This window comes from Nerophis lumbriciformis, linkage group LG12 (genome assembly GCF_033978685.3).
Source record: "Nerophis lumbriciformis linkage group LG12, RoL_Nlum_v2.1, whole genome shotgun sequence".
Classification (NCBI taxonomy): Eukaryota; Metazoa; Chordata; class Actinopteri; order Syngnathiformes; family Syngnathidae; genus Nerophis; species Nerophis lumbriciformis.
This window is the reverse complement of record NC_084559.2, coordinates 25,815,497-25,841,394: the sequence shown is the minus strand read 5'-3', so window position 1 is coordinate 25,841,394 and position 25,898 is coordinate 25,815,497. Positions and strand designations below refer to the sequence as shown.

Sequence of the window (25,898 nt, the reverse complement as noted above, 5' to 3'; positions counted from 1 at the left end):
TAGTGTATATATTGTGTTTTTATGTTGATTTAATAAATTATTATTTTTTTCTTTTTTTTTTTCTTGTGCGGCCCGGTACCAATCGGTCCGCGGCCCGGTGGTTGGGGATCACTGTGCTAGAACACCGTTACCAATACGTTTGAAATAACTTGGCACGCTACTTTTGTTGCGGACAAGACAGCTTAAGAATCCCAGCAAGTTTACATCAGGAAGTAGCTCTTTACTAGTGCAAGCAGCAGCCACTGCACACATACACACTGGCACACAGTACTACTACAGGAGAACAATGAACATTCAATAAAATGACAATCATCCACAATAACTATCAGTGAAAACTTCTTTCAGTTACAGTTTAAAACAGCCAATGAGCGTGTCCTCGCAAACGTCACGCTTTACTTGGCGATAGGCAGCGCCTTTTGAAAGCACACACTCACGCACTCTTCTCTCATGAAACATCTCTCAACTGAATAAACCAGGTACAGTCGCGATCAAAAGTTTACATACACTTGTGAAGGATATAATGTCATGGCTGTCTTGAGTTTCCAATAATTTCTACAACTCTTATTTTTTTGTGATAGAGTGATTGGAGCACATACTTGTTCGTCACAAAAAAACATTCAAGACGTTTGGTTCTTTTATGAATTTATGAATTTATTAATTATTTATTGTAACCCAATATTAACATTGTTGTATATATACTTTTGACCCAGCAGATTTGGTCACATTTTCAGTAGACCCATAATAAATTCATAAAAGAACCAAACTTCATGAATGTTTTTTGTGACCAACAAGTATGTGCTCCAATCACTCTATCACAAAAAAACAAGAGTTGTAGAAATGATTGGAAACTCAAGAAAGCCATGACAGTATGTCCTTTACAAGTGTATGTAAATTTTTGACCACGACTGTATATGACAGTTAAAAAAAGTAACACATTAATGAATTTCACTAGTAAATGATGTCATTTATTAAAGAATAATTCCATTACAAACTAACTGTAATTAATTACTTTTTTAAAGTAATTTGCTCAACACTGGTTATAACTGACAATACAAAATATCCTTATTTGAAGTGAGGTCATGTTTGATTTTTTTTTTTGAAATATATACCGTGGGTCATCAGGCCAGACTTTGAACGCACCTTGTCCGAGCTTTTAACATTAAGCATCTCAATTAGAGATAAATGCGTTAAAATGTAATATCGGAAATTATCGGTATCGTTTTTTTTTATTACCGGTATGTTTTTTTTTTTTTTTTTTAATTAAATCAACATAAAAAACACAAGATACACTTACAATTAGTGCACCAACCCAAAAAACCTCCCTCCCCCATTTACACTCATTCACACTCATTCACACAAAAGCGTTGTTTCTTTCTGTTATTAATATTCTGGTTCCTACATTATATATCAATATATATCAATACAGTCTGCAAGGGATACAGTCCGTAAGCACACATGATTGGTCCACTAACCTTTAACAGTTAATTTTACTCATTTTCATTAATTGCTAGCTTCTATGTAACTGTTTTTATATTGTTTTACTTTATTTTTTATTCAAGAAAATGTTTTTAATTTATTTATCTTATTTTATTATATAATTTTTTTTTAAAGTACCTTATCTTTACCATACCTGGTTGTCCAAATTAGGCATAATAATGTGTTAATTCCACGACTGTATATATCGGTTGATATCGGTATCGGTAATTAAAGAGTTGGACAATATCGGAATATCGGATATCGACAAAAAGCCATTATCGGACATCCCTAATCTCCATGTAACCTATTTTTAAAGATGACTGAACATCATGTTTGGTTACAGAACACATGCAAGATATCAAAAAGGTAGCCATGTTAACGTTTTACCCTGCACTACCTTTACATTTAACTTTAATGATGATTTCCAGGTCAAATAGAGGATTAGTCAATGCATCATTTATTTTGTGTCAAAGCCACGTCCCCTTTCCAAAAATCAACAACTTATTAATTATGTATCAAAGGTCAAGTCATGACGGTTTACCTGGATTGTTTATCATCATGACTGACACCATCATTGTCTGTTTAAGTGCTGCTCAATTGTGTTTTTTTACCTCTCCTGCTCGTCATTGAACGGCTTTTGTGTGGCTGAAGGTTGTCAAGGAGCAGTCCAAATAGGCGGACCCCCGTCCCCCCACGTGTGTACGTGTCCTGTCTTTTTGCTTTCACAGGTGGATTAGTCTCCCTTGCTCATGGATGGAGAAGAGGAACGCCTAACAAATAAGCGAACCATTAATGAGTGACAGAAAATGCCTCATAAGAAGAGAAATGACACACACATTGATGTTGAAGATGGTGAGAATAATTTGTTCTTGTTGCAATATTTGATACTTAATTCGTTTTTTATTTTCATTTTACTGCTAATTTGTTAATTTTGCATTTGTTCCAGTTGGGATGGAGGTGGATGCTGTAATAGACAGTGATAGTGAAGGTGAGTCTAATTTGATTGCCTTTACTTTTGATTACAGTGCAAATTCTCGTGGCATCGTTCCATAAGCCTTTGCATCGCAACATTCATTTCTGTCCATTGTTGGATTAATTTTTCGCCAGGACCTTGTATTGATGCCAAAAGTTTCAAAACACATGTACAAAGTTTCCCTCCCAACTTTCTACTTTTTAATAACTCTTTAGACAGTTCTCAATAGAACTGTCAGAACAGTTCTTAATTCTTATTTTGTCCAAATCTTATTTATTAATTAATTCATGTATTATTTATGTAATTATTTGTTACATTTTTTGTTTTTATGTTTACATTTTATTTTCGATTTTTTTTATTTAGATTTTTTAAATTGTCAAATCTTGCCCTTTTTTTTTTTTTTTTGCTCATTTGTGGATTTTATTAAAAATTGGTAAAAGCAATCCTTAGTTATAAATGAATTCACATAATTAAAGTAAGCAATAGTCTGTTCAACTTGCATGCCACAAAATTTAATTGAAATAAAAACATATTTTTGGACAGAATTTTAAAGTAGCGATTTGAGCTCCGGCACTGTTTCCAATGTAGTTAAGTGAAGTGAAGTGAATTATATTTATATAGCGCTTTTCTCTAGTGACTCAAAGCGCTTTACATAGTGAAACCCAATATCTAAATTACATTTAAACCAGTGTTGGTGGCACTGGGAGATGGTGGGTAAAGTGTCTTGCCCAAGGACACAACGGCAGTGACTTGGATGGCGGAAGCAGGGATCGAACCTGCAACCCTCAAGTTGCTGGCACGGTCGCTCTACCAACCGAGCTATACCACCCCAATGTACCGATTTGGTACCGGTTTTGGACAAAATGTCAATAATACCCAACCCTACTTCTTCTGTTTGGGTTTATCCATGTCATGGGAGCAGTATGGGAGTATCCCGACAGTAGAGATGGCCCATATGGCACACATATAATACAGTGCATCCGGAAGTATTCACATTATTTCACTTTTTCCACATTTTGTTATGTTACAGCTTTATTCCAGAGTGGAATACATTACTTTTTGTTCCAAAGTTCTACAGACAATACACCATAATGAAAAGGTGAAAGGTTTTTATTACAAACCCCGTTGCCATATGAGTTGGGAAATTGTGCTAGATGTAAATATAAATGGAATACAATGATTTGCAAATCCTTTTCAACCCATATTCAATTGAATGCACTACAAAGACAAGATATTTGATGTTCAAACTCATAAACTTTATTTTTTTTTTGCAAATAATAATTAACTTCGAATTTCATGGATGCAACACGTGCCAAAGTAGTTGGGAAAGGGCATGTTCACCACTGTGTTACATGGCCTTTCCTTTTAACAACACTCAGTAAACGTTTGGGAACTTAGGAGACACATTTTCTAAGCTTCTCAGGTGGAATTCTTTCCCATTCTTGCTTGATGTACAGCTTAAGTTGTTCAACAGTCCGGGGGTCTCCGTTGTGGTATTTTAGGCTTCATAATGCGCCACACATTTTCAATGGGAGACAGGTCTGGACTACAGGCAGGCCAGTCTAGTACCCGCACTCTTTTACTATGAAGCCACGTTGATGTAACACGTGGCTTGGCATTTTCTTGCTGAAATAAGCAGGGGCGTCCATGGTAACGTTGCTTGGATGGCAACATATGTTGCTCCAAAACCTGTATGTACCTTTCAGCATTAATGGCGCCTTCACAGATGTGTAAGTTACCCATGTCTTGGGCACTAATACACCCCCATACCATCACAGATGCTGGCTTTTCAACTTTGCGCCTATAACAATGCGGATGGTTCTTTTCCTCTTTGGTCCGGAGGACACGACGTCCACAGTTTCCAAAAACAATTTGAAATGTGGACTCGTCAGACCACAGAACACTTTTCCACTTTGTATCAGTCCATCTTAGATAAGCTCAGGCCCAGCGAAGCTAACGGCGTTTCTGGGTGTTGTTGATAAACGGTTTTCGCCTTGCATAGGAGAGTTTTAACTTGCACTTACAGATGTAGCGACCAACTGTAGTTACTGACAGTGGGTTTCTGAAGTGTGGTGATATCCTTTACACACTGATGTCTCTTGTTGATGCAGTACAGCCTGAGGGATCGAAGGTCACAGGCTTAGCTGCTTACGTGCAGTGATTTCTCCAGATTCTCTGAACCCTTTGATGATATTACGGACCGTAGATGGTGAAATCCCTAAATTGGTTGAGAAAGGTTTTTCTTAAACTGTTCAACAATTTGCTCAAGCATTTGTTGACAAAGTAGTGACCCTCGCCCCATCCTTGTTTGTGAATGACTGAGCAGTTCATGGAATCTACTTTTATACCCAATCATGGCACCCACCTGTTCCCAATTTGCCTGTTCACCTGTGGGATGTTCCAAATAAATGTTTGATGAGCATTCCTCAACTTTATCAGTATTTATTGCCACCTTTCCCAACTTCTTTGTCACGTGTTGCTGGCATCAAATTCTAAAGTTAATGATTATTTGCAAAAAAAAAAATGTTTATCAGTTTGAACATCAAATATGTTGTCTTTGTAGCATATTCAACTGACTATGGGTTGAAAATGATTTGCAAATCATTGTATTCCATTTATATTTACATCTAACACAATTTCCCAACTCATATGGAAACGGGGTTTGTAGATGACTTTGTCACTGTTCCCTCCACCAACACCCGAACTCCAATATACTTTTTAATTTTCCTTTAAGCATTTTCACAATGACACACCCAATCAAAATCAAAAATCAGTTTGATATAATGCCAGTTGTCTCTTTTTGTAACTCTTTTTAAATTCAAAAAATTTCTTGCGACTTTTTAAGTCTTTCTTTAGAGAATTCCATGCTTTCACACCAGCGACAGACAAGCACATTTGTTTCAAACGTGTTCGCGCTCTTGGATGTTTAAAGTCATACGGCCTTCTGTGATTCTCATCTTTCATTTCATTCATTTTTAATGTATTTATTTATTTCAGGCAATGACATAAAAAGTACAAAATTGACAACACATAATAATATAAATGAATATAGTGCAAAAGGTAATGCATAGTATGTAATGCATGATTGTCCAGTTTTGCCTGAAAGGGAGTGGGAAGAAGATAATTTATTTAATCCCACCCCCAGTTCTCCTTTCAGTGATTATTCACATGAGTTTCACTCTTACTTTGTTCAAGGATTATAATACAGATGTTGTATCATAATGGCATTACCACAGGTAACAATAATTATTACACTGTAACAATAATTTGTATCAACAATGTAGGAATAATGAATATAGCAACAATGGTAATAGACAACATAGCAATAATGGTAAGGAAACATTGAGCACATGTTAACACTTTGAGACAGAGTATAGCAGCAGGTCAAATTAAAGACCCTCATCTCTATATTTGAACCAGACCCCATGTTTGTATAATAGTTTAAATCGATTAATAGTTTGGTATTGCTTGTGTTGTAAGTCCAGTTTGTTCCATAGTTTTACTCCGCATACAGACACACAAAAACGTTTACGAGTGGTTTGAGCTCTCGGCAATAAGAAATATCCAAAGCCTCTCAAGTTATGAGCCTGCACTCGTTTTATAAAAAAACGTTGCAGATTAGGCGGCAATAATTTGTTAAATGCTTTATATAAGATTATTAATGTATTATATTTAACAAGGTCATCAAATTTGAGCAACTTTGATTGCATAAACAGATTATGAGTATGTTCTAAATCAGTGTTTTTCAACCTTTTTTGAGCCAAGGCACATTTTTTGCGTTGAAAAAATGCGGAGGCACACCACCAGCAGAAATCATTAAAAAACGAAACTCAGTTGACAGTAAAAAGTTGTTGTCCCAATTGTTGGATATGACTTTAAACCATAACCAAGCATGCATCACTATAGCTTTTGTCTCAAAGTGGGTGTACTGTCACCACCTGTCGCATCACGCCGTGACGTATTTTTAGGTTTTTGGTGTTCTCCTGTGTGTAGTGTTTTAGTTCTAGTCTTGCACTCCTATTTTGGTGGCTTTTTCTCTTTTTTTGGTATTTTCCTGTAGCAGTTTTATGCGATATTTCCCGCATCTACTTTGTTTTTATCCGTCTTTGTGGGGACATTGTCGATTGTCATGTTCAGATGTACATTGTGGACGCCTACTTTGCTCCACAGTAAGTCTTTGCTGTCGTCCAGCATTCTGTTTTTGTTGACTTTGTAGCCGGTTCAGTTTTAGTTTTGTTCTGCATAGGCTTCCCTAAGCTTCAATGCCTTTTCTTAGGGGCACTTACTCACTTTGTTTATTTTTTGTTTAAGCATTAGATACCTTTTTACCTGCATTATGCCTCCCGCTGTTTCCGACATCTACAAAGCAATTAGCTACTGGCTGCCACCTACTGATATGGAAGAGTATTACACGGTTACTCTGCCGAGCCTCAGACAGCACCGACACTCAACAACAACACATCATTTGCAGACTATAATTACTGGTTTGCAAAACAAATTTTTAACCCAAATAGGTGAAATTAGATAATCTCCTACGGCACACCAGACTGTATCTCACGGCACACTAGTGTGCCGCGGCACAGTGGTTGAAAAACACTGTTCTAAATAACCAACGTTGTGAATGATCCGCACTGCTCTTTTCTGTAATATGATCAGAGGATGAATTGTGTTGTGGTAAGTATTCCTCCATACTTCAACACAGTATGTAAGGTCTTCAGACGTGAACACGAATAACTTTTGTAAGTCCTTCAGAAGAAGAACTTTATTTCAAGCTTTGAACATCACTAATGGAGAATGCAATTCCACAATGTCTTTTAGTTTTAATAATCCTGACCTAATGAAGAGTGGATTTGTGTGGTCTCTATATCCTACTTTGAAAATAATACAAATTGCTCTTTTCTGTAAAATAAATAAAGGCATTATGTTACTGTGATATGTATTTCCCCATATTTCTGCACAATAATTGAAATAAGGTAGAATAATTGAGTATTGTATATCAAATAAATATCAATTTTTTTTTTTTTTTTTTTTTTTTTGCCCCTCATCCTTGTGGCGCCCCCTACAGAATTTTGCTTTGGGTTTTTGAGACTTTTTAGTAGATTGCACAGTGAAGTACATATTCCGTGCAATTGACCACTAAATGGTAACACCTGAATACGTTTTTCAACTTGTTTAAGTCTTGGCCCTGTGATGAGGTGGCGACTTGTCCAGGGTGTACCCCCCCCCTTCCGCCCGATTGTAGCTGAGATAGGCTCCAGCGCCCCCCGCCACCCTGAAGGGAATAAGCGGTAGAAAATGGATGGATGGGTGGATAAATAAAGGCATTATGTTACTGTGATATGTATTTCCCCATATTTCTGCACAATAATTGAAATAAGGTAGAATAATTGAGTATTTTATATCAAAGAAATATCCATTTTTTCTTCTTTTTTTTTTGTTGCCCTTCATCCTTGTGGCGCCCCCTACATAATTTTGCTTTGGATTTTTGAGACTTTTTATTTATTAGTAGATTGCACAGTGAAGTACATATTCCGTGCAATTGACCACTAAATGGTAACACCTGAATAAGTTTTTCAACTTGTTTAAGTCTTGGCCCTGTGATGAGGTGGCGACTTGTCCAGGGTGTACCCCGCCTTCCGACCGATTGTAGCTGACGCTCCCCGAGACCCCGAAGGGAACAAGCGGTAGAAAATGGATGGATAGATGGAACTTGTTTAAGTCGGGGGTAGTGTGTGCCTGCTGTTTTTTGGCTAAATATAAAATAACAAATATATTTATTTGCTTTAGATGAGGCCAGGAAAAGAAGTAAAAACAGAAGAGCCAAACCACAGCGTAAGGCCAAGCGCTTCAGTGATGAGGAGGAGGAAGAAGAGGAGGATGAGGATGAGGCACCGAGGAAGAGAGGAAGAAAGAAAAAAGCTCAACCCAGGGACAGCGATGAAGATGAGGAGGAAGAGAAGAGGAGTGTAAAAAGTAAAGGCTCCAAAGCTTCTAGAAAGAAAGCAGTGCGGGAGGAGAGCGAAGATGAGAGCGACGAAGACGGAAGAAGGAAGAAAAAAAGAGGTAGAACGGTTTCTAAAATAGACAAGGAGGAGCAAGAAAAGAAGGGGAATGCGAAAGGAAAAGGAGGCAAGGAAAAAAGTGGTGAGAAGGACAAAAAGAAGAAGGGGAAGTTGAGCAGGTGCAGTATTCTTTGAGAGCTTCTCTCACTTCTACCTGCTGACGTTCTTTTCTCAAGCTCACTCACCTGAGTAGTGCATCCAATCACGCCATGCTTCAATCACCCGCAATATATTTGCGCTTACTCTAATTATTCATTTGTTCACTGCTGCGCTCAGGCCAACCTTCCTTTGACGCTCCATCTCCCAACACTTTCATACAAGAGCCACAATTGTGTTCAAATTAGAGATGGGATTTACGACTCTTTGAAGAGAGCCAGAGTTTGAGGAGCCGTTCCTATCAAAGAGCCGTGGCTACATTTTGTTACCTAACTCAAATATCAAGGAAATTATCACTTGTAGCATTTAAAATGTAATGTTGAAATTTACATTTTCCAACAATATTTACCGTATTTTTCAGATTATAAATCGCTCCGGAGTATAAATCGCACCGGCCGAAAATGCATAATAAAGAAGGAAAAAAACATATATAAGTCGCACTAGAGCATGGGTGTCAAACTCAAATTTGTGTAATTTCACTTGGCCCTTGAAGCGATATCAAATTAACACTAGAGCTGGCCCGCCGATTATATTCAGCGGCGGTGCTTCGGTAACACCGCATTCACCGCTAATTCTCATACTTGCCAACCCTCCTGGGAGACTCTCAAATTTCAGTGCCCCTCCCAAAAATCGTCACGTCCGCTTGGGTGAATGCTGGCTCAGTCACAAGATATGTGCGGCTTCAGCACGCACACACACGTGAATGCAACGCATACTTGGCCAACAGCGACCCCGCCCCTCCAAACCCGCCCGCCTCATCCGACGCACGGAGGAGGGGCGGGGGGTTTGGTGGTAGCGGGGGTGTATGTTGCAGCCCGGAAGAGTTAAGACTGCATGGGATTCTGGGTATTTGTTTTGTTGTGTGGCGTATATTTCTAACAATGTTAAAGTTGCTTATACGGTCACTCTCAGTGTAAACTGTATCGCCGTTGAGGAAGTATGCGTTGCATTTACGTGTGTGTGCGTACAGGAGCCGCTCATATCTTGTGACTGGGCGGGCACGTTGTTAGAAGGGATAAAAAGCAGACGTGACGACAGCTCGTAGAGGACGTTAAAAGCAGTCTTTGTAAGGCACGCCCCCAAGACTGTGGAATACGAGAAATAATGACTGATGAACATCTTTGTTCGATAATGAAGGTTGCCTCAGCTCAAAGCCTGAGCCCTGATATTAATGAACTAGCATCTAAGAAAAGATGGCAGGTATCTGGCTTGGGCACATCAGATTAGATCAGTGTGTTGCAAACTGAGCAGTTTAAAGTCCTGAATGGTTGGTTTATTCATTATTTTATTTTCAAATTTATGAGCCTGTGGAAAAAGTTAATGTTGATATTTACCTCAGAAGGCTGCAAATAGAAAAAAGCCATTCAATTTTTATTAAAATTGTATTTGACTTGCCATTGATATTTTTTTAACTATTATTATTATTAATATTTGAAACTCGATTTTCCATGTCACTATAAAGTTATATAAGCCTTGCTTGTTCAATATTTAATGCAAAACTTGTTTGGTTCTCTATCAAAAAGGTTAATTTGTTCAACCTTGGCCCGCGGCTTAGTTCAGTTTGAAATTTTGGCCTACTCTGTATTTGAGTTTGACACCCCTGCTCTAACATATGTGGAGATATCCGCTGATGTAACTAAAGCAAAATAAGTTCAAAAAAGTCTCATTTAATGCAAGTTTTGAAAAAGGCAAGATTGTTTTATAAATATCTCCGCCATGGCTACATAGTTTGATTTCACATTTCCGGGATTTCTAGGGATCTCAAATATACAAAACCAGGCACCAATAGGTAAGCAAATACAGTATGGTTTTGCATAACAGGGTACATTTAAAAGAGCCGTTCCAAAGACAGCGGCTCGTTCACCAACGTCACATCACTAGTTAATAATAATAATAATAATATAATAATAATAATAATAATAATAGATTTTATTTGTAAAAAGCACTTTACATTGAGAAAAACAACCTCAAAGTGCTACAATGTATTGAAAAAATATATATAATAAAAAGATAATTAAAAAAATTAAAAAAATAAATAAAAAAATAAAAAAATTAAAACTAGAACAACCTAATTAGCTAGAACTAGTATGGATATATCTATAAAAAGGCTTTTTTATTTTTTTAAATTTTTTTTAAAGAAGGATTTTTAAGCCTTTTTTTAAAAGCACCCACAGTCTGTGGTGCCCTCAGGTGGTCAGGGAGAGCATTCCACAGACTGGGAGGGCGGAGTTTGTAGCTTTGTCCTCAGAGGTTGGAGGAGGTTAGCCTGTCCGGAGCGGAGGTGTCGTGTGGAGGATTTGGGGGTGAGTAGTTATTTGAGGTAGAGGGAGGCATTTCCATGGAGGCACTGGTGGGTTAGTAGGGAGACTTTGTATGGAACAGGAAGCCAGTGAAGGGATTTGAGAATTGGTGTGATGTGGTCGTATTTACGCACTCTCATTAGTTCTAGTTCCAATTAGCTGTTATTGCATCCTACTGTAATGTCTGGTAGATGCTAAAAAAATACATATATTTGTACATTTTGGATTTAATGGTGAAATAAAAAAGTCAGCATGGAAAAAATATTGATGATTTACATCTCAAAAAACTTATTGATTACTTTCCAAAATACGTTTCTGTATACCGTATTTTTTGGACTATAAGTCACAGTTTTTTTCATAGTTTGGCCGGCTTATACTCAGGAGCGACTTATGTGTGAAATTATTAACACATTACCGTAAAATATCAAATAATATTATTTAGCTCATTCACGTAAGAGACTAGACATATAAGATTTCATGGGATTTAGCGATTAGGAGTGACAGATTGTTTGGTAAACGTATAGCATGTTCTATATGTTATAGTTATTTGAATGACTCTTACCATAATATGTTACGTTAACATACCAGGCACGTTCTCAGTTGGTTATTTATGCCTCATATAACGTACACTTATTCAGCCTGTTGTTCACTATTCTTTATTTATTTTAAATTGCCTTTCAAATGTCTATTCTTGGTTTTGGGTTTTATCAAATAAATTTCCCCCAAAAATGCAACTTATACTCCAGTGCGACTTATATATGTTTTTTCTCTTCTTTATTATGCATTTTCGGCTAGTGCGACTTATACTCCGGTGCGAATTATAGTCCGAAAAATACGGTACTTGAATTTCATAATAATTAAAAAAAAAGATTAATAAGATGGTATATTTTTAACCCTCAAACACAAATGACCTTCATATAAATAATAATAAAAAATCTGAATGTATAACATAATTTATGTATTTTTGTCATTAAATATATATATTTTTTAAATTACAAAGTGAAAAAAAAAAATGCAATCTTGCATTGTTTAAGTCGCGCGGACTACTGGGAGATGTGAGCTTTGTCTTTCGTTGTGGCATCTTGGAAAAGCCATTTGGCACATGACGCTTTTTCCCCTTCATCAGCTCTTCCTCCTCCTCTGACTCTGACGAAGAATCTTTGTCGGAGGGTGAGATGGCAGCCCTGAAGGAAGAGGTAGAGGAGAAAAAGAAACTAATCGCCACATTAAGGAATAAACCGTGGCGTATGAAGAGGAGACTTGTTCTGCTCAAGTAAAGCATGCTTGTTTACCAACTAAGGCTTTCAAATGTGTGGTTTTGTTTTCGTTTGGCTTGTTTTACTCTTTTGTTTGTTGCTTTTGAAATGTTTTCCTGACAAAACGGCTTACCATCACGTATGTCCTGTACATGTGATGATGATGATTGTGCATATTAAACCTTGTTTCTTGCTGCTTTACCTGTTTTATACCCCAGCTCATCCTCTATCAGTGCCATGAACCCGAGATCAGTGGTTCTCAAACTTTTTTCACCAAGTACCACCTCAGAAAACACTTGGCTCTCCAAGTACCACCATAATGACCAAAATTGAAATACAGTAGCGCTGTAGGCCTAAATATGCATTCAAATGAGGTGGAGGTTAAGTATATTTATTATTTTGGCCACGGTAACATTACACACGGTTTGAACGGTAACACTGTGTTTGAATTTTTAATGAAGTGATTATTAGGTGTATCATTAAATGGAGCCTGCATACAATCGTGTCACGGATACCACAGTTTCAAAATATCTGCCTTTGAACCTTTAAGTACTAAACATTAATTTAAGCATACTATAACTATAGACTTAGACTTAGACTTCCTTTTTATTGTCATTCAAATTTGAACTTTACAGCACAGATAACAACGAAATTTCGTTACATAAGCTCATGGTAGTGCAGGATAAAAAAGCAATAAAGTGCATATATAAATAAATAAATATATATAAATAATATATAAATATACATATAAAATAAATAAATATTTATAAATAATATATAAATATAAATATAAAATAAATAAATATATATAAATAATATATAAATATATATATAAAATAAATAAATATTTATAAATAATATATAAATATATATATAAAATAAATAAATATATATAAATAATAAATAGATTACTGTACAGATAAATATATTGCACTTTTTCACATCCGTCCACGTTTATGGATGCATGTTCCATCCATCCATCCATCTTCTTCCGCTTATCCGAGGTCGGGTCGCGGGGGCAGCAGCCTAAGCAGGGAAGCCCAGACTTCCCTCTCCCCAGCCACTTCGTCCAGCTCCTCCCGGTGGATCCCGAGGATGCATGTTATATTGTCTTTTTTATTCCAGCGAGTTAATCCATTTTGAGGGGAGTTGAGGGGATAATTTAATTATGATGCGTTCAAGAGTCTTACGGCTTGAGGGAAGAAGCTGTTACAGAACCTGGAGGTTCTGCTTCGGAGGCTGCAGAACCTCTTTCTAGAGTCCTATCTAACTATCTTCGGTAACATGACACTGCAGTCCTTGTAAACTTCACAGTTTCCCGCAAACACTCAAATGCTCTCAGCAATACACATGAATACATAAAACTAACAGTTACATCGTATAAAATTACCAGGATTTCACAGCATTTAACTTTTTTTTTTCCCACAGTAAAACACTGGATTTAAAGTTTACTGTAACCTTCCAACAACATATTGTAAACATTACAGTACTCTTATATTTCATAGCATTTTCTTTCCCAGTAAATCACTGTAAATGTTAATGTGAAAGTAATGCAATTATTAGCCAGTCATTTACTGTGCAATTACAATGACAATTTTTTTTACAGTGTAGCTGAAGCATTACTCCATCTAGTCTAATGTAACTAATTCATCTCTGTCACAAATGTATGTCACACGACTGCAAGAACTAACATCTCTGGGATACATATATATATATATATATATATATATATATATATATATATATATATATATATATATATATATATATATATATATATATATGTATCCCAGAGATGTTATATATATATATATATATATATATATATATATATATATATATATATATATATGTCTTAATAAGGTTATCCAAAAAATAGTGCTCGATACCGTAGTAGAGCGCAATATATGTATGTGTGGGAAAAAAAATCACAAGACTATTTCATCTCTACAGGCCTGTTTCATGAGGGGGGGTTCCCTCAATCATCAGGAGATTTTAATGGGAGCATTCACATACCATGGTTTATATAGGGCACAGAGTGGGTGGGTACAGGCTGGCGTAGGGGCGTGGTGATTGGCTCATGTGTTACCTAGGAGGTGTTTCCGTCTGTGGCGGCATGCTGTTACAATTTCGCTGCGCTTGTTGAGGGATGACAGGTCTGGACGGTAAATAATAAACAGTTTCTCTTTCAAGCATAGGTTGCATCTTTTATTACCACTATTGTAAGGTGTGCTGGATGCAAGAATTTGCCATGTTATTGAATATTCAACATTATTGTCTTTGAGGTCCCAAATGTGTTTGCTGAGTTCTGTGGTATTCCGCAGGAATACCACAACCTTTCAGGAACCAAAACCTGCGGAATACCACAGAACTCAGCAAACACATTTGGGACCTCAAAGACAATAATGTTGAATATTCAATAACATGGCAAATTCTTGCATCCAGCACACCTTACAATAGTGGTAATAAAAGATGCAACCTATGCTTGAAAGAGAAACTGTTTATTATTTACCGTCCAGACCTGTCATCCCTCAACAAGCGCAGCGAAATTGTAACAGCATGCCGCCACAGACGGAAACACCTCCTAGGTAATACATGAGCCAATCACCACGCCCCTACGCCAGCCTGTACCCACCCACTCTGTGCCCTATATAAACCATGGTATGTGAATGCTCCCATTAAAATCTCCTGATGATTGAGGGAACCCCCCCTCATGAAACAGGCCTGTAGAGATGAAATAGTCTTGTGATTTTTTTCCCCACACATACATATATATATATATATATATATATATATATATATATATATATATGTATCCCAGAGATGTTAGTTCTTGCAGTCGTGTGACATACATTTGTGACATATACATATATATCTTAGGGCTGTGAATCTTTGGGTGTCCCACGATTCGATTCAATATCGATTCTTGGGGTCACGTCTCGATTCAAAATCGATTTTTTTTTTCAATTCAACACGATTCTCGAATCAAAAACGATTTTTTCCCGATTCAAAAGGATTCTCTATTCATTCAATACACAGGATTTCAGCAGGATCTACCCCAGTCTGCTGACATGCAAGCAGAGTAGTAGATTTTTGTAAAAAGCTTTTATAATTGTAAAGGACAATGTTTTATCAACTGATTGCAATAATGTAAATTTGTTTTAACTATTAAATGAACCAAAAATATGACTTATTTTATCTTTGTGAAAATATTGGACACAGTGTGTTGTCAAGCTTATGAGATGCGATGCAAGTGTAAGCCACTGTGACACTATTGTTCTTTTATTTTTTTATTTTTTTTATAAATGTCTAATGATAATGTCAATGAGGGATTTTTAATCACTGCTATGTTGAAATTGTAACTAATATTGATATTGTTGTTGATAATATTCATTTTTGTTTCATTTCTTTTGGTTTGTTCTGTGTCGTGTTTGTGTCTCCTCTCAATTGCTCTGTTTATTGCTGTTCTGAGTGTTGCTGGGTCGGGTTTGGTTTTGGAATTGGATTGCATTGTTATGGTATTGCTGTGTATTGTTTTGTTGGATTAATTAATAAAAAAAAAAAAAAAAAAAAAAAAAAAAAAAAATTACATTTAAAAAAATAAATCGATTTAAAAAAAATGAGAATCGATTCTGAATCGCACAACGTGAGAATCGCGATTCGAATTCGAATCAATTTTTTCCCACACCCCTAATATATATATATATATATATATATATATATATATATATATATAGTGTATGTTTCTCAGACAGGATGCAGATAGATATGAGCTGACTTGACTTGTTGTGGCTTTCGGACCTTGTTGCATCATCCAATCATCCATCAGTATCTCATTCCACTTCCTGCTATTAACACTAATTAATTGGCTGCTTGGTTCCATGTTGGCATGCACACATGTTCGTCTCTTTAATATTTTAACGGCAGCGACTGACTTTGACTTTGTCCGACAGGGAGGCGCAGGGGTTTGTTGAAAAGTTTGAAGGAGCTCTTGGCAAAGGAAGAGGCAGGAAGCTATACGCGTTCAAAGTCATGATGGCCAAGGTAGTCAAATTACATTTTCACGGTGGCAACACGACAATTTCCCATATTTACGTTTTCAACATTTCCTCCTAGAAATTCATCAAGTTCAAACGTGACTTTGAGAACTTCAAAACGGCCCTTATACCCTGGGAGAGGAAGATAAAGGATGTAGAAAGTTGGTATCCCGACCAAATACTCGAAGTACAGTAGTACCTCAACTTACGAGCTTGTTTGGTTCTCTGACAGAGGTCTTAACTCAAGACACTTTTATCTCCAATGAATTGAAATCAATTTCATTGGTGCGCATCCCCCAGTGACGTGCAGTCAGGGGAGGCAGGTGAGGCGGGGCCTCACGTGCCATCATGGTAAGAAAAAAAATGTAGAAAGAAAAAAAAAAATTAAATTGTTATATGTATCCAGTGATTTACTATAAAGTTATTTTCCATTTAACTCCACCAGTTTTAGATAATTTTTATTCAAAATCGCTGAATTTTCACATTTGCCGTTCAAATACTGAGAAGAGACTTGCGGTGAGTCAGCAGCCAGTTGAGCCTCACCATGGATTGTGCAATGACTCGGCTAACTGCTGGCCTGCTGTGCAGTGAGACCGTATTACTATATGAACTATATTATACATTTCCATAGTTTAGTTAGCTGAGGTATATAATATACAGTGTATTTTGTCAACAACTGTATGTGTGTAACGTATTTCTTGTGCTGAGCAATCATAAAACGGCTGCGAAGACGCACTGTGTGAGGCTCGCAGTAATCCCGCCTCCTGGTGGTAGAGGGCGCTAGTGATCCCAGAGATCATTCTTGCGACTACTCGGCTGCAGAAGAAGTGACAACAAGCAGCAACAGCTAGCAGCGATCGTTTATTTTTTCCTCTTGCCTGGACTATTAACATGGAGGATTACATATCTAAAATAAAACAGATTTCTAAACTGGACTTTCAATCGAAGCAGGAGGTAATACTTAAAGGAAGATCTCCATCGAGACAGAGAGACTTTTAAAACTGAAGAAAGATAAGGAAGACTTCTATAAACAAGTTATCGATGCTTTTGTTCAAAAGGAGCAGCACATGGACTTCATTTATAAGTAAAGGTAAGACCATAATGACGTTTTTTTTAATTAAATGTGCTTTTTTGTGTGCTACAGTTTGTATGTGTAAAGTTAAAGTTAAGTTAAAGCACCAATGATTGTCACACACACACTAGGTGTGGTAAAATTTGTCCTCTGCATTTGACCCATCCCCTTGATCACCCCCTGGGAGGTGAGGGGAGCAGTGGGCAGCAGCGGCGCCGCGCACGTGAATCATTTTTGGTGATTTAACCCCCAATTCCAAGCCTTGATGCTGAGTGCCAAGCAGGGAAGAATGCTGGTATGAGCTTTTAAACATAAACCGTTAACTGCTGCCAATCAAATGGTGAATAAGATACTCTTTAGGGTTCATATGTTTGTAAATCTGACTGTGATGAAGTCAGTGCCTCACCAGCCATCAACCTCACCGCACGCCACTGGTATCCCCCCCAGCCCCCCCAAAGTAAAAAAAAACAAAAAAAACCAGCACAATTTAACATGCAACATGCTTTGTAAAAAGAAAAACTTTCAGATGATAAATATTGTATAAAAACATATTAAGTAATGTAAAAATATTTTCCTTGGAGGACGTACTTCAGTATCTTCTTGCAGCTGACACCATCAGCAGCTTTTCCATATTTTCATGAATAAATGCCTGCCGTTTAGATATTATTTTACATCCTTGGCTGGCGTTAGACTCATTCTGCTTCAGTGTGGTGCAAACTAGCAAATTGTTCCGTCAATTTGGCAACACACATTCAACGGATGTCATCTATTTCTTCTTCTCAGCACTGTCAGCATTATAAGCATCAGCTAATGCGAGCACGCAAGACCAGATGATTTAGGCGGATCTTCAGTGTAACGTTTTGCTACACTAACTAATGGCAGGAGAGCTTGTAACAAAAATATTCACTTGCAACTTAAAGCCTAACAATTATTTGAGAGACAGACCTTATCTAAAAACACTCTTAAGTTGAGGTACCACTGTATTATACAAATCCATTGCTGAGTCCAGTTGTCTGCTTGTAGGTCACTTTGGATCTTCTGTGGCATCCTACTTTATATTTTTGAGGTGGATGTATGGACTGAACCTGGTGCTATTTGGATTCATGTTTGGTTTAGTGGTCCTGCCTGAGGTACTACCATTTCAACTCTCATCTTGGATAGTCGGATGCTATCAATTGACCACTGCATCTTGTCTATCAGATTCTCATGGGTCTTCCCTATGGGTCCATTCCCAGGAAAACTGTACCACGGAAGGAGCAGGCGACAGCAATGGACTACTCAGTGCTCTTTGATTTTGGTGAGAGGAGCCCCGTCGTATTGAACTGCTCACTTCTATATCAACGATACTTTTTATTTTGTTATGCATGTCAGGATGTAACAATATGAACATTTCATATCCCGTTGTCGTCACCAAAAATATCACGCTTATCCTTATTAGGGGCGGCATGGCGTAGTGGGTAGAGCAACCGTGCCAGAAACCTGAGGGTTGCAGGTTCGCTCCCCGCCTCTTACCATCCAAAAATCGCTGCCGTTGTGTCCTTGGGCGGGACACTTCACCCTTTGCCCCCGGTGCCACTCACACCGGTGAATTGAATGATGAAGGTGGTGGTCGGAGGGGCCGTTGGCGCAAATTGCAGCCACGCTTCCGTCAGTCTACCCCAGGGCAGCTGTGGCTATGAAAGTAGCTTACCACCACCAGGTGTGAATGAATGATGGGTTCTACATGTAAAGCGACTTTGGGTACTTAGAAAAGCGCTATATAAATCTCAGTTATTTTTATTTTTTTATTTTTTTATTATCGTTGTATTGTTTACTGTGCTCAAAAGGTACTTACTGTATACACACTGGGGTTGTACGGTATACCGGTATTAGTATAGTACCGCGATACTAATGGATCATATTCGGTACTATACCGCCTCTAAAAGTACTGCAACACAACATAAATACTACAGAACAAATTCCCTGAATTCCCTGCAGCTACAACATAAACAAACGCCATTGGTGGATCTAAGCCTAACATCCACTGTAATGATACCAAGTACAGGAGCGTATCTAGTCGATACTACTATGGTTACATCAATATTTTTTAGCATCACAAAATCTTCTTTCGGTTTAAAAAAAAAATTATATTATGTTTATAAACTCAGGAAATAAGTCCCTGGACACACGAGGACTTTGAATATGACCAATGTATGATCCTGTAACTACTTGGTATCGGATTGATACCCAAATTTGTGGTATCATTCAAAACTAATATAAAGTATCAAACAACAGAAGAATAAGTGATTATCACATTTTAACAGAAGTGTAGATAGAACATGTTAAAAGAGAAAGTAAGCAGATATTAACAGTAAATGAACAAGTAGATTAATAATTCATTTTCTACCACTTGTTCATAATAAGCGAGGCGGCTAGCAGCTAACTGTTTATTTCCATACACCGTGTGGAGCCGCTCCCCTAAGTCAATAATCCTTAATTGCAGCAAATAAACTGCAGTTCTTAAGTATTATTATTACTAGAAGACTGTAGGACGAGGCTAAACATGTTACACACAGAGGAAGAGCATGCAGGAGCAGGCAAGCTAACAGCTAAACTAGCCGCTAAACTAACTTGAAACAACACAACAAATAAATGCTTAGAAAACACTTAAGAAGTGCAGCTAGAACCGCGTTGGAGCAGAAAGTAAGATACTATTAACAGGAAATTAACAAGTAGATTAATAAGAGTCGCGAAGTCTACAAAACAGAGTAGTGTTGATACCAAGAGTAGTATCAATTATTTATGAATGATACAAGGGTGATTAAGTTCATATTTTTAATTTGCCGAAATCTTTTTTTTTTCTTCTACTTTTTTGTTATGTTTACACACTCTGGAAGTAAGGCCCTGGTCACAGGAGGACTTTGAGGACATAAAACAAAGAATTTAAATTAGTAATATGTAACAGTTTTTGCTTTTTTTCTGTTATTGTGTACTATTGACGATGCTTTGATCAAACAATTGTTGAAATCTAGTTTATATATTGTGTTGGCATTGTTTAACTGCGAATAGCACCCACCCTACATAAAATAAAAAAAATTACAGTTAATACATGTTACAGGTATCAGCCGATTTCACTCATGCATGATCGGTATCGATTGTTTGATTCCACAGCCTGTCAACTCTTTAAAAAAGAAATCAGATTAATAATGATGAGGTATAAATCCGCATTAAAGCGTTTATTTTGACAACCCTTGTTGTTATAACTACACTGTAAAAAAAAAAAAAATCTGTAAAAAAACGGTCATCTACTGGCAGCTATGGCTGCCAAACGAAAACCATAAAATTAAAGTAAAACATTGTAAACCAAATAATGATCAAAAACATTATATTTACAGAAATTTTCATGAAACGTTTTGCGGAAAAATATCGTAATTTTACAGATTTTTACTAAATTATTAAAATCAACCACCTTTAATAAAGTGACGATGCAAACAGTTCTGCAGAAAAATACCTTTATTCTACAGAGTTTTTCCAAATTATTACGATCAAACACCTTTAATGAAGTAACAATGCTGGCAGTTCCACAGAAAAATACCATTATTTTACAGATTTTTTCTGAATTGTTAAGATCAACCACCTTTAATAAAGTAACAATGCCAACAGTTCTGCAGAAAAAATACCGTTATTCTACAGTATAGGTGTCAAACTCTGGCCTGCGGGCCAAATTTGCAACGCATACTTCATCAACAGCGATACAGGCTACACTGAGGGTAGCCGAATAAAAAACTTTAACACTGTTAGAAATATACGCCACACTGTGAAGCCACACCAAACCGCTACAAGGTGTGTGTGTGTGTGTGTGTGTGTGTGTGTGTGTGGAGGGGGGGGGGGGGGGTTTGGTGGTAGTGGGGGTGTATTTTGTAGCGTCCCGGAAGAGTTAGTGCTGCAAAGGATTCTGGGTATTTGTTCTGTTGTGTTTATGTTGTGTTGCGGTGCGGATGTTCTCCCGAAATGTGTTTGTCATTCTTGTTTGGTGTGGATTCACAGTGTGGCGTATATTTCTAACAGTGTTAAAGTTGTTTCATACTGGCACCCTCAGTGTAACCTGTATTGCTGTTGGTGAAGTATGCGTTGCATTTGCTCGTGTGTGCGTACAGAAGCCGCACATATCTTGTGACTGTGTCTGAACGATGTTAGAATGGACGAAAAGCGGACGTGACGATAGCTCGTAGAGTACGTTAAAGGTTAATTTGTTCCACCTTGGTCCACGGCTTTGTTCAGTTTTAAATTATGGCCCACTCTGTATTTGAGTTTGACACCCCTGTGTTAGATTGTTAGTATGGACATAGACTTTTATATAACAAGCTGCATATTTAATGAAAGATAATTACTGTAATTTTACATGAATTTGAAAGTAATTTAAGAAAACAGAAAATGCTATGTATAATTAATTTGGTATTTTTCTGTAAAAAAAATAGAAATATACATACTTTGTCATTACTGGCATATTACTTAAAATAACAGGCGGATTGTTTCTTTACAGATAATGTCTTCAATTCTACAGTTTTATAAACTATTTAAAAAAATAGAAAAATTACAGTAGAAATTTAGAGTAAATTAACCATAAAAATAGGACTTATTTTACAGTGTATAAATAGTAGACAAACTCCCTGTAGGTAAAGGCTCTGACGTGCCAACACATTTAGTGCACTTGAACTCACTCCATTTGTTTTGTTTCATTTTCCTTTAAATGTGACCAAGAGGGATACTGCAAATACTCCTTTTTATTCTACGGATTCTACAACAATGATCGAACAATCGGCGTGCTGCAGTTCAGACTTCCTCTGTCATACCTGCTGGTGGGCGTCGGCATCTTCGGCTACAGCTTGATGGTTGTCATTAGAACGTAGGCAACATACTCCTATAGAGGTGTGTCATTGAGATAGAAACGTATGGTTTTTACTGACCTGTTGCCTTTTTTTTTTTTTAGGATGGCCCGTAACTCAAACGAAGGAGGCGACGGTGGCGATGAGGGTGAATTTACCTTCAGCTGGAAGATGTTTACGAGCTGGGACTACCTGATTGGAAACCCAGAGACAGCAGACAATAAGTATGCCTCCATTACCACCAGCTTCAAGGTGAGGGCAAATTGAGAGTGATATATTGCTAAAAAGCATCAGTTTTCTTTTGTAATCATCAAACATCAATAGACTTGCTGTGCATATATTTCATAATGATTCATAAAAATGTATTCCGGTTTGCAATAAAGGACAATGAGGTATAAGATGGTATTTATCACGCAGGAATCCATTGTAGATGAACAGGAGAACCAGAAGGATGAGAACATCCACTTGCGTCGCTTCCTCAGGGTTTTGGCCAATGTTCTCATCTTGTGCAGCCTTGGAGGCAGCGGCTACCTCATTTACTTTGTTGTCAAGCGCTCACAGGAGTTTGCCGATATGGATAGTGCTAAACTCTCCTGGTTTGAAAAGAATGAGGTAGGTTGAGACGGAACACTTTGGGCCTGATCTACTAAGATCTGCGGCTGCAGAACAATTTCAGTCTTGATAAATAACACAACATATTTTTGCATTTTCTCCTCACATTATAGTGGGCGTCCTCATAATCATCATACATTCTGCATATTCATGGAGATAAACACGCTAAATGGACTGTGTTCTCTATTTTGCTTATTTAACCCTTGTGTAATGTTCATATTGTTGTTACTCAGCCAGTGTTTGTGGGTCTGATGGACCCGTTGCATTTTGTGGCTTTTAATGCCTCACAATCAAACACTTTTATGTTAAAATACTGAACAGATGTTTACCTTATCCCAATAAACATCTGTTCAGTATTTTAACATACAATACTGGCTCATTTTCTGTGAAGAACATATATCAGAATACATATTTAATGAACATACACCATACACCCCCCTACACATTTCTATTACATATAAGATGTCCGGGTCCACTGGACCCGGGGCTAATAGAAGTGTGGAAACTGATGTTCTATGTACCACACACACACACACACACACACACACACACACACACACACACACACACACACACACACACACACACACACACACACACACACCGAGCAAGTCTAGACAGGAGGAGGACAGAGTGTAGGTACACAGAACATCAGAGGGTCAAATGTGCGAGAAAATGAGAGAAGACAGTGTTGACAAACAATGTTGCAACCTTGTGTGGGAACCGCAGGTGCAGAAACTCAAAAGAAGAATCCCTGTGGGATGCAGTAACTGGCAGAGAAATCTCCATGCAATGTTCATATTGTTGTTACTCAGCCAGTGTTTGTGGGTCTGATGGACCAGTTGCAACATTGTTTGTCAACACTGTCTGCTCTCATTTTCTCGCACATTTGACCCTCTGATGTTCTGCGTACCTACACTCTGTCCTCCTCCTGTCTAGGCCTGCTCTGTGCGTGTGTGTGTGTGATTGTGAGTGTGTGTGTGTGTGTTACACAGAACATCAATTTCCACACTTCTATTATCCCCGGGTCAAGTGGACCCGGACATCTTATATGTAATAGAAATGTGTAGGGGGTGTGTATGGTGTGTGTTCATTAAATATGTATTCTGATATATGTTCTTCACAGAAAATGAGCCAAAGCCAGTGAGTCTCAGTTTGAAAAATTAATTAATTGTATCATTTTTCATTTAATAAAAATCGACAACGTGTCCCACAAACCCGAACACCACACAAGGGTTAAGAGACACCATCCACAGTGCACAAGCTCAATAGATCATCTTTGTGTGCGCTATCAAGTTTTATTATACGCATACCTTTAATAGATCAGGCCAATTGTGTTTTTCAAAGGGGAAGGGGTTGTTTGATTGACATTAGTAATCTCCCTCTATCAAATCATCAATAAGGTGGAGTTTGTCATGTCTCTTCTGGGGCTGGTGTGTCCGCCTCTTTTCGAAACCATCGCCGAGCTAGAAGACTATCATCCTCGTATCGCTCTCAAGTGGCAACTGGGACGCATCTTTGCCCTCTTCCTAGGAAACCTTTACACCTTCCTTTTTGCCCTTTTTGATGAGGTCAATGCAAAGGTAAGACACATTGCAGAAAATAGGAATACTGACAGTTTGGTTTTGCTATGGATTATATCTACGTACTAGAGATGCGCGGATAGGCAATTATTTCATCCGCAACCGCATCACAAAAGTCGTCAACCATCCGCCATCCACCCGAACTAACATTTAATCAAAACCGCACCCGCCCGCCATCCGCCACCCGCCCGTTGTTATATATCTAATATAGATGATGCAAGGCATTAGTGAGGTTATAAAGCTTTTGCCTGTTAAAGAAAGGAGACTGATCCAATGTAGCAGAGACATTCAATGCGTGCCACGCTGTCACGGCCCAGACGCACACCAGTGCGCAATCATCTGGGAGCCGCGCTGAGCGCACCTCCAAGCGCGCTCGCGCCACTCAAACTGCTGCAGGCAGCTGCGTTCTATCTTGTTTTAACATCCTGTGGCACTCTTCTGGGATCACGGCGGACAAAACTGCTCATGCTCAGGGTGTTTGTGGAGATTCGGGGTTTTGCACAAATGTGATGCACCATGTTAGATGTCCCGGTTTTGTGACTGTCGTAGACATAAACAGCGTCGCAGCTCTTGCAAATCACATAGCCAGCATTACTATCATCCTGATTTACAACCTCATAAAAACGAGTCCACGCTGAACTTTTCTGGCCTTTTTTTCCCCTGGTCTTTAGTATTCCCTTTTTTAGTTTGTCGCGTACCACGTTTGCTGCCGGCGTTGCCACCTCTTTTTTTTCTTCTTCTTCTGTTGTGGCGTGCTGCAGGTGCCTGCTCGTTTTTTGTATGTGGGTAACAACATTTAACTATGTATATATATTTCCGAATTGGTTTAACTGCCACCCGCCTGAATCTATTTAAAATCTAATTTTTTTAAATTTCAACTGCCCGACCCGACCCGCGGATAAAATCTATTTTTTTTTTTATTTCAACCGCCCGACCCGCGGATAATCCGCGGACTCCGCGGTTGTGTCCGAAAACCGCGCATCTCTACTACGTACATAGTTGTACAGTATATGTGTTCTTCCTCATCTACAAAGTAACCTGTATATACTTCCACTTGGACAAATAATACGTCAACATGGCCTAACATTGCTATGCTGACAACATTCAGATCTACATTTCAACCCGGTCCATCACCCCTGCCACCCACCGACTGCCTCACTGACATACACATCTGGATGATCGATAACTTTCTAAACTACAGCAAAACAGATCTCCTTATTATTGGTCCAAAATATATCACCAATTCTGTCCTTGTCTTGAAACTTGGCCTCATCTAGGAGAATAACTTTCCATTTGAAGGTCATGTCAAACACATCACTAAAACAGCCTACCTCCACCTCAGAAAGATTGCCCGCCTCCGACCCATCCTATCCTTGTCGACCAATAAACAAACAAACACTCATTCATGCATTCATCACCTCTAGACTGGATTACTGCAACAGCATCCTTTATGGTTTATGGTTTTCCATAAACTTCAACTTCTCCAAAACTCGGCTGCACGCCTCC

At 37.9% G+C, this 25,898-nt stretch overlaps 1 protein-coding gene across 2 annotated transcripts in view; it reads left to right on the top strand.

The window, feature by feature from the left end:
• Positions 1–2,282: 2,282 nt before the first annotated feature.
• The window catches only part of tmc2b (transmembrane channel-like 2b), a 35,738-nt gene continuing 12,122 nt past the window's right edge, over positions 2,283–25,898 (top strand). The window contains exons 1-13 of one of the 2 annotated variants that reach the window (XM_061986194.1): positions 2,283–2,328; positions 2,423–2,464; positions 8,237–8,630; positions 11,111–11,125; positions 12,094–12,240; positions 16,177–16,267; positions 16,340–16,421; positions 18,356–18,462; positions 18,533–18,629; positions 22,073–22,217; positions 22,302–22,449; positions 22,615–22,809; positions 24,213–24,392. In XM_061986194.1, the coding sequence (XP_061842178.1) occupies positions 2,283–2,328; positions 2,423–2,464; positions 8,237–8,630; positions 11,111–11,125; positions 12,094–12,240; positions 16,177–16,267; positions 16,340–16,421; positions 18,356–18,462; positions 18,533–18,629; positions 22,073–22,217; positions 22,302–22,449; positions 22,615–22,809; positions 24,213–24,392 (1,689 nt within the window). Of the gene's footprint in view, positions 2,329–2,422; positions 2,465–8,236; positions 8,631–9,705; positions 9,709–11,110; positions 11,126–12,093; positions 12,241–16,176; positions 16,268–16,339; positions 16,422–18,355; positions 18,463–18,532; positions 18,630–22,072; positions 22,218–22,301; positions 22,450–22,614; positions 22,810–24,212; positions 24,393–25,898 lie in introns of both variants that reach the window. The other variant, XM_061986195.1, reaches the window with a different exon arrangement.